Source organism: Salvelinus namaycush, chromosome 26 (assembly GCF_016432855.1).
Source record: "Salvelinus namaycush isolate Seneca chromosome 26, SaNama_1.0, whole genome shotgun sequence".
NCBI classification, from domain to species: domain Eukaryota; kingdom Metazoa; phylum Chordata; class Actinopteri; order Salmoniformes; family Salmonidae; genus Salvelinus; species Salvelinus namaycush.
Genome location: NC_052332.1, coordinates 30,572,041 through 30,586,378, shown reverse-complemented (window position 1 = coordinate 30,586,378; position 14,338 = coordinate 30,572,041). Strand labels below are relative to the sequence as shown.

Sequence of the window (14,338 nt, the reverse complement as noted above, 5' to 3'; positions counted from 1 at the left end):
AGTTTACATACACCTTAGACAAATACATTTAAACTCAGTTTTTCACAATTGCTGACATTTAATCCGAATAAAAATTCCCTGTTTTAGGTCAGTTAGGATCACCACTTTATTTTAAGAATGTGAAATGTCAGAATAATAGTGGAGAGAATGATTTATTTCAGCTCTTATTTCTTTCAGAAAGTTTACATACACCCAATTAGTACTTGGTAGTACTTGGTAGCATTGCCTTTAAATTGTTTAACTCGGGTCAAACATTTCGGGTAGCCTTCCACAAGCTTCCCACAATAAATTGGGTGAATTTTGGCGCATTCCTCCTGATAGAGCTGGTGTAACTGAGTCAGGCCATTTTGACACAACTTTGGAAGTGTGCTTGGGGTCATTGTCCATTTGGAAGACCCATTTGCAACCAAGCTTTAACTTCCTGACTGATGTCTTGAGATGTTGCTTCAATATATCCACATAATTTTCCTGCCTCATGATGCTATCTATTTTGTGAAGTTCACCAGTCCCTCTTGCAGCAAAGCACCGCCACAACATGATGCTGCCACCCCCGTGCTTCACGGTTGGGATGGTGTTCTTTGGCTTGCAAGCCTCCCTCTTTTTCCTCCAATCCTAACGATGGTCATTATGGCCAAACAGTTCTACTTTTGTTTCATCAGACCAGTGGACATTTCTCCAAAAAGTACGATCTTTGTCCCCATGTGCGTGCAGCTGCAAACCGTAGTCTTGCTTTTTCTGGCGGTTTTGGAGCAGTGGCTTCTTCCTTGCTGAGCAGCCTTTCAGGTTATGTAGATATAGGACTCGTTTTACTGTTTACTTTTGTACCTTTTCCTCTAGCATCTTCACAAGGTCCTTCGCTGTTGTTCTGGGATTGATTTGCACTTTTCGCACCAAAGTACGTTCATCTCTAGGAGACAGAACGCGTCTCCTTCCTGAGCGGTATGATGGCTGCATGGTCCCATGGTGTTTATACTTGCACACTATTGTTTGTACCGATGAACATGGTACATTTAGGCATTTGGAAATTTCTCTCAAGGATGTACCAGACTTGTGGAGGTCTACAAACTTTTTCTGAGGTCTTGGCGGATTTCTTTCGATTTTCCCATGATGTCAAGCAAAGAGTTTGAAGGTAGGCCTTGAAATACATCCACAGGTACACCTCCAGTTGACTCAAATGATGTCAATTAGCCTATCAGAAGCTTCTAAAGCCATGACATCATTTTCTGGAGTAACTGCTATAGCCTACCGGCATCACGGGTTCGCTCTTCTTTTAAACTACCAGTGAGTTCTATTGGCTGTTGTATTTAACATTCAGCAAGCAAGAGCATGCGTCCCTCTTCAAATAGTCTACCGGTGTAATAAATGCTAACTTTTTTTTCTCCATCAAGCTATTCTACGCTGGCTCTTCCTGCATTGGACTCCAAGAGCTAAGGAGAGTTTTATAAAGAGAGAAGACGGAGGTGCGTGCATATTGCGCAAGAGACAGAGGCTAGAAGTTAGAAGCTCATTATGCATAACCCATCATTAATTAGCTGAAAGAGGTAGGCTAGGACAAATACAGTATATCAATCTTTAAACAGGATTATCTATTTTGGATGCAATTTGAATGGAATTGATGGAGAGAGAGACTGCTCACACATGCTCTGATTTAAAGCATCCATATTCGAGTGATAGGCTGTTTTAAAAGTCTGCAGCTGCAATTAAATATGGTGAACCCCGAAAGCCAGAAGGAGATGTGTAAATTAGACACGCATTTGGACCTTACAGTAGCATAGGCTATGCTGCAGCCAATGTAGGTCTACCTGTCACAAGAAATAAAGTCACCATGGTGAGATGCTAGGTCTACCTGTCACAAGAAATAAAGTCACCATGGTGAGATGCTAGGTCTACCTGTCACAAGAAATAAAGTCACCATGATGAGATGCTAGGTCTACCTGTCACAAGAAATAAAGTCACCATGGTGAGATGCTAGGTCTACCTGTCACAAGAAATAAAGTCACCATGGTGAGATGCTAGGTCTACCTGTCACAAGAAATAAAGTCACCATGGTGAGATGCTAGGTCTACCTGTCACAAGAAATAAAGTCACCATGATGAGATGCTAGGTCTACCTGTCACAAGAAATAAAGTCACCATGGTGAGATGCTAGGTCTACCTGTCACAAGAAATAAAGTCACCATGGTGAGATGCTAGGTCTACCTGTCACAAGAAATAAAGTCACCATGGTGAGATGCTAGGTCTACCTGTCACAATAAATAAAGTCACCATGGTGAGATGCTAGGTCTACCTGTCACAAGAAATAAAGTCACCATGATGCGATGCTAGGTCTACCTGTCACAATAAATAAAGTCACCATGGTGAGATGCTAGGTCTACCTGTCACAAGAAATAAAGTCACCATGGTGAGATGCTAGGTCTACCTGTCACAAGAAATAAAGTCACCATGGTGAGAGAGGTCTACATGTATTGTGAAGTGCTCCATACTGAGATGAGCTGTCCCACCCTGAGCATTGATTCATCATGCAGAGGCCATAGAGAAGCAAGATTTAGACATTGCATGTAATTTAACAGTTCCATTTCACGCCATGCTGTTCATATAAATAACTTATTATAATTGACCGGTTTCTCAACATTATTTATCCCGGGAAAAGGGTGTGGTTTTGGGCTGTGAATCTCGGTAAGTCTCAGTAACCGTGTTTCTGCAATTCAACCCTAGTTACCACCCCTCAGTGACAGACCTCTGCTGTCAACCCCTTACCAGTTACCACCCCTCAGTGGCAGTCCTCTGCTGTCAACCCCTTACCAGTTACTACCCCTCAGTGGCAGTCCTCTACTGTCAACCCCTTACCACTTACCACCCCTCAGTGACAGTCCTCTGCTGTCAACCCCTTACCAGTTACCACCCCTCAGTGGCAGTCCTCTGCTGTCAACCCCTTACCAGTTACCACCCCTCAGTGACAGACCTCTACTGTCAACCCCTTACCACTTACCACCCCTCAGTGGCAGTCCTCTGCTGTCAACCCCTTACCAGTTACCACCCCTCAGTGACAGACCTCTGCTGTCAACCCCTTACCAGTTACCACCCCTCAGTGGCAGTCCTCTGCTGTCAACCCCTTACCAGTTACCACCCCTCAGTGGCAGTCCTCTGCTGTCAACCCCTTACCAGTTACTACCCCTCAGTGGCAGTCCTCTACTGTCAACCCCTTACCACTTACCACCCCTCAGTGACAGACCTCTGCTGTCAACCCCTTACCAGTTACATACCCTCAGAGGCAGTCCTCTACTGTCAACCCCTTACCACTTACCACCCCTCAGTGACAGACCTCTACTGTCAACCCCTTACCAGTTACTACCCCTCAGTGGCAGTCCTCTACTGTCAACCCCTTACCACTTACCACCCCTCAGTGGCAGTCCTCTACTGTCTACCCCCTACCAGTTACTACCCCTCAGTGGCAGTCCTCTACTGCCATCCCCTTACCAGTTACTACCCCTCAGTGACAGTCCTCTTTTGTCAACACCTCACCAGTTACCTCAACGTGATCAAGACAAAGGAGCTGATCGTGGACTACAGGAAAAGGAAGGCCGAGCACACCCCCATTCACATCGTCGGGGCTATAATGGAGGGGGTTGAGAGCTTCCACATTACCAACAAACTATCATGGTCCAAACACAGGGCACGACAATGCCTATTCTCCCTCAGGAGACTGAAAAGATTTGGCATGGGTCCTTAGATCCTCAAAAGGTTCTACAGCTGCACCATCGAGAGCATCCTGACTGGTTGCATCACTGCCTGGTATGGCAACTGCTCGGCCTCTGACCGCACGGCACTACAGAGGGTAGTGCGTACGGCCCAGTACATCACCGGGGCCAAGCTTCCTGCCATCCAGGACCTCTATACCTATGTCAGAGGAAGGCCCTAAAAATCCAGCCACCCTAGTCATAGACTGTTCTCTCTGCTACCGCACGGCAAGCGGTACCGGAGCACCAAGTCTAGGTCCAAGAGGCTTCTAAACAGCTTCTACCCCCAAGCTATAAGACTCCTCAACATCTAATCAAATGGCTTTTACAGACTATTTGCATTGCCCCCACCCCCCACTTACGCTGCTGCTAACCGGTGCCCCCGCACATTGAGTCTGTACCGGTACCCCCTGTATAAAGCCTCGCTATTGTTATTTTACTACTGCTCTTTAATTATTTGTTACTTTTATTAATTTGTAGGTATTTTCTTAAAACTGCATTGTTGGTTAAGGGCTTGTAAGTAAGCATTTCACTGTAAGGTGTTGTTGTATTCGGCGCATGTGACAAATAAAATTAGATTTGATTTGGAACCTCTGCCTTCTCCACTGTAATCTCTGTCTTCTCCACTGTAACCTCTGTCTGCTCCTCTGTAAACTCTCCCGTCTCCACTGTAACCTCTGTCTTCGCCACTGTAAGTTCTGCCTTCTCCACTGTAAACTCTCCCATCTCCACTGTAATCTCTGTCTTCGCCACTGTAAGTTCTGCCTTCTCCACTGTAAACTCTCCCGTCTCCACTGTAACCTCTGTCTTCGCCACTGTAAGTTCTGCCTTCTCCACTGTAAACTCTCCCGTCTCCACTGTAACCTCTGTCTTCGCCACTGTAACCTCTGTCTTCGCCACTGTAAGTTCTGCCTTCTCCACTGTAAACTCTCCCGTCTCCACTGTAACCTCTGTCTTCGCCACTGTAAGTTCTGCCTTCTCCACTGTAAACTCTCCCGTCTCCACTGTAACCTCTGTCTTCGCCACTGTAAGTTCTGCCTTCTCCACTGTAAACTCTCCCGTCTCCACTGTAACCTCTGTCTTCTCCACTGTAACCTCTGTCTTCTCCACTGTAACCTCTGTCTTCTCCACTGTAACCTCTGTCTTCTCCACTGTAACCTCCCCCATCTCAACTGTAACCTCTGTCTTCTCCACTGTTCATATTAAATATCAATCAATCAATCAAATGTATTTATAAAGCCCTTCTTACATCAGCTGATATCTCAAAGTACTGTACAGAAACCCAGCCTAAAACCCCAAACAGCAAGCAATGCAGGTGTAGAAGCACGGTGGCTAGGAAAAACTCCCTAGAAAGGCCAGAACCTAGGAAGAAACCTAGAGAGGAACCAGGCTATGAGGGGTGGCCAGTCCTCTTCTGGCTGTGCCGGGTGGAGATTATAACAGAACATGGCCAAGATGTTCAAATGTTCATAGATGACCAGCAGGGTCAAATAATAATAATCCTAGTGGTTTTTTAGGGTGCAACAGGTCAGCACCTCAGGAATATATGTCAGTTGGCTTTTCATAGCCAATCATTCAGAGTATCTCTACCGCTCCTGCTGTCTCTAGAGAGTTGAAAACAGCAGGTCTGGGACAGGTAACACGTGCGGTGAACAGGTCAGAGTTCCATAGCCGCAGGCAGAACAGTTGAAACTGGAGCAGCAGCACGGCCAGGTGGACTGGGGACAGCAAGGAGTCATCAGGCCAGGTAGTCCTGAGGCATGGTCCTAGGGCTCAGCTCCTCAGAGAGAGAGAGAGAGAGAGAAAGAGAGAGAGAGCAAATTAGAGAGAGCATACTTAAATTCACACAGGACACCGGATAAGACAGGAGAAATACTCCAGATATAACAGACTGACCCTAGCCCCCCGACACATAAACTACTGCAGCATAAATACTGAAGGCTGAGACAGGAGGGGTTGGGAGACACTGTGTCCCCGTCCGACGATACCCCCGGACAGGGCCAAACAGGCAGGATATAACCCCACCCACTTTGTCATAGCACAGCCCCCACACCACTAGAGGGATATATTCAACCACCAACTTACCATTCTGAGACAAGGCCGAGTATAGCCCACAAAGATCTCTGCCACGGCACAACCCAAAGAGGAAGATCACGTCAGTGACTCAACCCACTCAAGTGACGCACCCCTCCTACGGATGGCATGGAAGAGCACCAGTAAGCCAGTGACTCAGCCCCTGTAATAGTGTTAGAGGCAGAGAATCCCAGTGGAGAGAGGGGAACCGGCCAGGCAGAGACAGAAAGGGCGGTTCGTTACTCCAGTGCCTTTCCGTTCACCTTCACACTCCTGAGCCAGACTACACTCAATCATAGGACCTACTGAAGAGATGAGTCTTCAGTAAAGACTTAAAGGTTGAGACCAAGTCTGCATCTCTCACATGGATAGGCAGACCATTCCATAAAAATGGAGCTCTATAGAAGAAAGCCCTGCCTCCAGCTGTTTGCTTAGAAATTCTAGGGACAGTAAGGAGGCCTGCGTCTTGTGACCATAGCATACGTGTAGGTATGTACGGCAGGACCAAATCGGAAAGATAGGTAGGAGCAAGTCCATGTAATGCTTTGTAGGTTAGCAGTAAAACCTTGAAATCAGCCCTTGCCTTAACAGGAAGCCAGTGTAGAAAGGCAAGCACTGGAGTAATATGATTTTAAAAAATCGTTCTAGTCAGGATTCTAGCAGCCGTATTTAGCACTAACTGAAGTTTATTTAGTGCTTTATCCTGGTAGCCGGAAAGTAGAGCATTGCAGTAGTCTAACCTAGAAGTAACAAAAGCATGGATACATTTTTCTGCATCAATTTTGGACAGAAAATGTCAGATTTTTGCAATGTTACGCAGATGGAAAAAGCTGTCCTTGAAACAATCTTGATATGTTCGTCAAAAGAGAGATCAGGGTCCAGAGTAACGGAGAGGTCCTTCACAGTTTTATTTGAGACGACTGTACAACCATCAAGATTAATTGTCAGGGCCTCCCGGGTGGCGCAGTGGTCTAGGGCACTGCATCGCAGTGCTAACTGCGCCACCAGAGTCTCTGGGTTCGCGCCCAGGCTCTGTCGCAGCCGGCCGCGACCGGGAGGTCCGTGGGGCGACGCACAATTGGCATAGCGTCGTCCGGGTTAGGGAGGGTTTGGCCGGTAGGGATATCCTTGTCTCATCGCGCTCCAGCGACTCCTGTGGCGGGCCGGGCGCAGTGCGCGCCAACCAAGGGGGCCAGGTACACGGTGTTTCCTCCGACACATTGGTGCGGCTGGCTTCCGGGTTGGAGGCGCGCTGTGTTAAGAAGCAGTACGGCTGGTTGGGTTGTGCTTCGGAGGACGCATGGCTTTCGACCTTCGTCTCTCCCGAGCCCGTACGGGAGTTGTAGCGATGAGACAAGGTAGTAATTACTAGCGATTGGATACCACGAAAATTGGGGAGAAAATGGGATAAAATAAAAAAAAAAAAAAAAAAAAAAAAAAGATTAATTGTCAGATTCAACAGAAGATCTCTTTGTTTCTTGGGACCTAAAACAAGCATCTCTGTTTTGTCCGAGTTTAAAAGTAGAAAGTTTGCAGCCATCCACTTCCTTATGTCTGAAACACAGGCTTCCAGGGAGGGCAATTTTGGGGCTTCACCATGTTTCATCGAAATGTACAGCTGTGAGTCGTCCGCATAGCAGTGAAAGTTAACATTATGTTTCCGAATGACACCACCAAGAGGTAAAATATATGGTGAAAACAATAGTGGTCCTAAAATGGAGCCTTGAGGAACACCGGAATGTACAGTTGATTTGTCGGAGGACAAACCATCCACAGAGACAAACTGATATCTTTCCGATAGATAAGATCTAAACCAGGCCAAAACTTGTCCGTGTAGACCAATTTGGGTTTCCAATCTCTCCAAAAGAATGTGGTGATCGATGGTATCAAAAGCAGCACTAAGGTCTAGGAGCACAAGGACAGATGCAGAGCCTCAGTCTGACGCCATTAAAAGGTCATTTGCCACCTTCACAAGTGCAGTCTCAGTGCTATGATGGGGTCTAAAACCAGACTGAAGCATTTTATATACATTGTTTGTCTTCAGGAAGGCAGTGAGTGGCCGTGCAACAGCTTTTTCTAAAATCTTTGAGAGGAATGGGAGATTCAATATAGGCCGATAGTTTTGGTACACATCCAGTGGATAGAGAGCCGTTTATTATGTTCAACATAGGAGGGCCAAGCACAGGAAGCAGCTCTTTCAGTAGTTTAGTTGGAATAGGGTCCAGTATGCAGCTTGAAGGATTAGAGGCCATGATTATTTTCATCAATGTGTCAAGAGATATAGTACTAAAAACTTGGTTCAGAGATCAAGGCTGTTGTGGTTATTTTAAAGATCTTAATTGGGAGAAATGTGTCTGTGTCTCCACTCTCTACAGTGTCTGCAGGCTCTGGACTTCCTGCACTCCAACCAGGTGATCCACAGAGACATCAAGAGTGACAACATCCTGCTGGGCATGGACGGCTCGGTCAAGCTCAGTAAGTCACCTCACCAGTAGGGGACAGGCAGGGACCAGGGTGGAATGATGCAGTCAATGGTATGTTGGTGGACAGAGTGATGTGGAAATGGATGGGATTGGGGGAAAGAGTCATGTGGGAATGAGTGGAGTTGAAACCAATGTCTGACGTGTTTCTCTCTCCCTGCAGCCGACTTTGGGTTCTGTGCCCAGATCACCCCAGAGCAGAACAAGCGAAGCACCATGGTGGGCACGCCCTATTGGATGGCACCCGAGGTCGTGACCCGTAAGGCCTACGGGCCCAAGGTGGACATCTGGTCCCTGGGTATCATGGCTATAGAGATGGTGGAGGGAGAACCTCCCTACCTGAATGAGAACCCTCTCAGGGTAAGACTGAAACACACCATCTACACTACACACACATCCAGGGATATACTATTTGATCAGTAACTGATTGGCCCTCTCCACCCCTCTTTCCATCTCCTCAGGCCCTGTACCTAATCGCCACCAACGGGACTCCAGAGCTGCAGAACCCTGAGCGTCTGACCTCCGTGTTCAGAGACTTCCTCAACCGCTGCCTGGAGATGGACGTGGACCGCAGAGGCTCAGCCAAGGAGCTCCTCCAGGTACACAACAACCCCACCCTGACCACCAAAACATAACCTATGTAAACCTGACCACTCTAACATAACCCAAAGCTGACCACTAACATAACCCTAACCTAAACCTGACTACTCTAACATAACCCTAACCTAAACCCGACTACTCTAACATAACCCTAACCTAAACCTGACTACACTAACATAACCCTAACCTAAACCTGACCACTCTAACATAACCCTAACCTAAACCTGACCACTCTAACATAACCCTAACCTAAACCTGACGACTCTAACATAAGCCTAACCTAATGTAGCATGTGTAAAAGAAACACCTGAAACTAGATTCCCTATATACTGGTCTTGATGAGAATAAAAAAATATGTTGGAGGAGGTTCTCTTCTGCACTGTTCAACCAATCCAGTAACTGTGGAGGAGGAGTTAAGATGTAGGGTCTCCTTTTTGTTAACGTCCAAAAGAGGAAGTTGCGTCACAAGCTCTCTTTCCATTTCCACTGAAAACCAGAACATCCAGTTGTTGGGGATTCGGCAGAGGCTAAAATAACCCAAACCTGACCACTCTAACATAACCCAACCCTGACCACTCTAACATAACCCAACCCTGACCACTCTAACATAACCCAACCCTGACCACTCTAACATAACCCAACCCTGACCACTCTAACATAACCCAACCCTGACCACTCTAAAATAACCCAACCCTGACCACTCTAACATAACCCAACCCTGACCACTCTAACATAACCCAACCCTGACCACTCTAACATAACCCAACCCTGACCACTCTAACATAACCTAAACCTGACCACTCTAACATAACCCAACCCTGACCACTCTAACATAACCCTAACCTAAACCTGACCACTCTAACATAACCCAACCCTGACCACTCTAACATAACCCAACCCTGACCACTCTAACATAACCCAACCCTGACCACTCTAACATAACCCAACCCTGACCACTCTAACATAACCCAACCCTGACCACTCTAACATAACCCAACCCTGACCACTCTAACATAACCCAACCCTGACCACTCTAACATAACCCAACCCTGACCACTCTAACATAACCCAACCCTGACCACTCTAACATAACCCGAACCTGACCACTCTAACATAACCCAACCCTGACCACTCTAACATAACCCAACCCTGACCACTCTAACATAACCCAACCCTGACCACTCTAACATAACCCGAACCTGACCACTCTAACATAACCCAACCCTGACCACTCTAACATAACCCAAACCTGACCACTCTAACATAACCCAACCCTGACCACTCTAACAAAGCCCAACCCTGACCACTCTAACATAACCCAACCCTGACCACTCTAACATAACCCTAACCTAAACCTGACCACTCTAACATAACCCAACCCTGACCACTCTAACATAACCCAACCCTGACCACTCTAACATAACCCTAATCTGACCACTCTAACATAACCCTAACCTAAACCTGACCACTCTAACATAACCCAACCCTGACCACTCTAACATAACCCTAACCTAAACCTGACCACTCTAACATAACCCAACCCTGACCACTCTAACATAACCTAAACCTGACCACTCTAACATAACCCTAACCCTAACCTAAACCTGACCACTCTAACATAACCTAAACCTGACCACTCTAACATAACCCTAACCTAAACCTGACTACTCTAACATAACCCTAACCTAAACCTGACCACTCTAACATAACCCTAACCTAAACCTGACCACTCTAACATAACCCTAACCTAAACCTGACCACTCTAACATAACCCTAACCTAAACCTGACCACTCTAACATAACCCTAACCTAAACCTGACCACTCTAACATAACCCTAACCTAAACCTGACCACTCTAACATAACCCAAATCTGACCACTCTAACATAACCCTAACCTAAATCTGACCACTCTAGCATAACCCTAACCTAAATCTTACCACTCTAGCATAACCCTAACCTAAATCTGGCCTGATTGATTGCTTTCATTTTACTCCTGCGACTCTTTCATACTCTTGTTTGTGGCAACATCGTTTTTTCCCGTTAACGTTACCACAGGATGTTTGTAATGACCTGTCAAACACACCCCGGTAATGGCTGAAATGGGCTCAATGGAATACATTGTCTTTCCGTTGCATCCATAAGATTGCTAAAGCTTTGTCTGGGATTTAACACATCAGATAGACATTTACATCATAAGAAAGATAACTTTATTTTGAGGGGTATACATTTTTTGTGGAATTGAAAAAAGTAATAATTAAAAATATATTCATATATGCAAATATACCCTGTGTATGTACGCAAATTAGGCACATATAATTTTCTATATTTTAACACAAAATATAAAGAAATACCTGATACCATTAGAATATGTATATATGAGTGCATTGTAAAAGAAACGGGAAACAGCATTTTTATACATGACCCTAAGCATGCTGGGATGTTAATTGGTTAATTAACTCAGGAACCACACTTGTGTGGAATCACCTGCTTTAATATACTTAGTATCCTTCATTTACTCATGTGTTTTCTTTATTCTGGCAGTTACGTGTACAGTTCTAACCTTAAATCACAGTCTGTACATGCAGGGTTGCAGAGCATTCCCCTCATCACTATTCTTCTCTTGTGTTCCTTGCAGCATTCATTCCTGAAGTTAGCCAAGCCCCTGTCCAGCCTGAGCCCTCTGATTGTAGCAGCCAAGGAGGCCATAAAAAACAGCAGCCGCTAGAGGGCGCCATGTGTCCACACACAGAGCTGGACCCTGCTCCATGGTGTTGTGTGACAGACTGACAGCACAAGGACAGACCAGTAACCAACCCCCCTGCTGCCTCATACAGGGGATGGACAGCTGGCCTGCAGGGCCTCTCAGCGGTGGGACGCTGCTGCTGAACCGCCTGCCGCCTCCTCCTCTAGTTCTCCACAGCATTCTGTACATGTGGAGCAGTCTGTCAGACGTCTGTTAGCGTGTGCGTAAGCGTGTGTTCATAAGAGTGTGTGCAGTAGCAGCCTGTGTGAAGTAGCGTGTGTGCATAAGCGTGTGTTTGTCCTGTGAGGGGAGTAGAGGCTCCTAAACTAAATACTAAAAATAGAAAATAGGGAAAAAAAGAAAAAAGCTCCTTTTCAAAAGGGAGAGATCCAGGAAGAGAGGCAGAAAGTAACAGCACTGAGATAATGTGATTCCTTCCTTGTCTGTCCAGCAATCGCCTTGGTTCCCTTTCCCTTTCCATCAGGCATCTCCTGCAGTGAACATTTTATATGAGACAGATTTGGGGACTCTGGACCCAGTATATGCCTGCATGACTTTGGCTCCATGTAACCAACTTGCAACCTGTGTGTGTGTGTGTGTGTGTGTGTGTGTGTGTGTGTGTGTGTGTGTGTGTGTGTGTGTGTGTGTGTGTGTGTGTGTGCGCGCGCGTGCGTGTGCATATGTGAGAGAGAGAAAAGAAGGGAGGGATAGAAGAGGAAAACATTCATCAAAGCCAGTTGGCTGTTGTACTCCAGGACATAGCTGTCATTTCTTGGACACCCTAAAGTTGCTAGATGTTTAGAGATCTGACATAGAGAATGGCTTTGCCAGGGCTGCAGTGGAGGCTGATTCAATAACTACTGCGTATCTGATGGGCCACAATGTGTTCAGAGTTCAAGTCACAGCTTTTTAAATATAAAAACCCATGTTATTGGCTAATTCCCTTTAGTTAGTTAAAAATGGATTTAGTAAATTAATTGATTTGTAATTGTTTGGCCAGAGTCAGAGAGTCTGAAGCTGAAGAGCAGTTAGAACAATTCTGAAGTTGTCCCAATCTATTGGAGGACGTTAGACTGTGTCACTGGGTTTATTTATGTTGGGATAGTCTACAGACAAACATTTGCTTGTTTTTTTTTTGGTGGGGGGGGGTCAGTGTTTGTCAATGTTACCATTTGTTTCACGTCAATGAGCCTTACTTTTGCATGCTTAACCTCTGATCTGTGAATTTACTTAGATGTATCAGAAGTAGAAGCCATGCTTAGTGTGAAAAGCCATTTGTTCAAGTGAGCACAATCCCTGAGTTAGCGCATGTGTTCATCTGTCCGTCCATGATGTGTTTATCTAGTTTTTTAAATGGGATGCTATTATTTAGCCTACCCCCTCTCAGCGTAAGTTAAGACTTATTGCTCCAGTGTCTTGTTGTTGAACTTTCTGATGTACTGTGTGAGTTTGGTTGTGTCTGTTTCTATATGAGTGTTTCTGTGAGTTTTGACTGTTTGGCAGGTTGGTGGGTGTTAATCATTTTCCCATGAAAAGGTTTTTGGATTGAAGACTGAGTGCCAATTTTTGATTGTCTTGCGGACCATTGGAAACTAGAGGGTCACAGTCCCTGATCTCAGGGCTCTCACAGGGAGTCACTGACCACTGATTTCATGGGCTATATTCCATGAGCTCACACTGTATCCCTGGTAGATGGTGTTGGGTGTGTGTATGAATGGGAGTGTGTGTGTATGCATGAGTGTCTTTGTAAGGGAGAGAGTGACCTCAGTCTGCACTAGATACCACACCTGTTCTCCACCTAAACTCAGACTGTGTAGTGCAGGGTAGCCGCTCGCTCATCCCTCCACCACGCAGGAGAGCCTCACACTGTCCATTGCAAGGAGTACATCACCGATTTCATGCATGGGAAAACAATACGTTAATACATTTTCCAATTAGGCTAACATTGTTAGGATACGTGTGTGTACGTAAATAGGATGGAATTATTTTAACTTTTTTGAGTTACGTAACTTCAAAATGAAAGGATAATATCCAGGTTGCTCTATGGTATTTATTTATAAATGTTTTGCACCCTGGAAATTGAACGAGAAAATAAAACACACTCCTGGATGGATCGATCATGCTTGGGCTGTGTCAGACAGTACTCCACCTGGACACAGAGCTGTTGGAAGCAGACCCCCGTCTGCTGTGTCAGACAGTACTCCACCTGGACACAGAGCTGTTGGAAGCAGACCCCCGTCTGCTGTGTCAGACAGTACTCCACCTGGACACAGAGCTGTTGGAAGCAGACCCCCGTCTGTGTCCAGCAGTCCCATGTCTGTCTGTACGGAGCACTACTTCTGAGTGTGCCTGTGGCTGAGAGTCTTCGGGACCTCACAGAGACTATCTGCCCTCTGACCTTTAGCCGCACCTCTATGTACAGGCCTGAACTCTGAGCACAAGATGAACTCTGGGACAGCTAGCGGCCTTGCCCCGCCCCTCCATGCCCGCCCCTCCCCGCCGGCCCACTCCTCTTCCGCGGTCGATCCTGTACATTCCTATCTTCTGAATGTGTAAACCTGTACACGTGGTGTGAAAATTCCTCCATTAATGTGTATCATGAGAACGGAACAAAGGCAAAAAAGTGTTTATTTAAAATGATGATTATTATTATTATCTGGGTTTGTAAACTGCTGACCCATCTGGTGAACCTCAGCAAGCCCCAT

The 14,338-nt window shown here is 46.0% G+C and overlaps 1 protein-coding gene across 1 annotated transcript in view; it reads left to right on the top strand.

The window, feature by feature from the left end:
* The window catches only part of LOC120021523 (serine/threonine-protein kinase PAK 3-like), an 86,043-nt gene extending 74,267 nt beyond the window's left edge, over positions 1 to 11,776 (top strand). Inside the window, exons 12-15 of the mRNA XM_038965314.1 lie at positions 8,185 to 8,284; positions 8,453 to 8,649; positions 8,751 to 8,888; positions 11,526 to 11,776. Coding sequence (XP_038821242.1) covers positions 8,185 to 8,284; positions 8,453 to 8,649; positions 8,751 to 8,888; positions 11,526 to 11,615 — 525 coding nt within the window. The 3' untranslated portion in view covers positions 11,616 to 11,776. The remainder of the gene's footprint in view (positions 1 to 8,184; positions 8,285 to 8,452; positions 8,650 to 8,750; positions 8,889 to 11,525) is intronic.
* Positions 11,777 to 14,338: the final 2,562 nt, after the last annotated feature.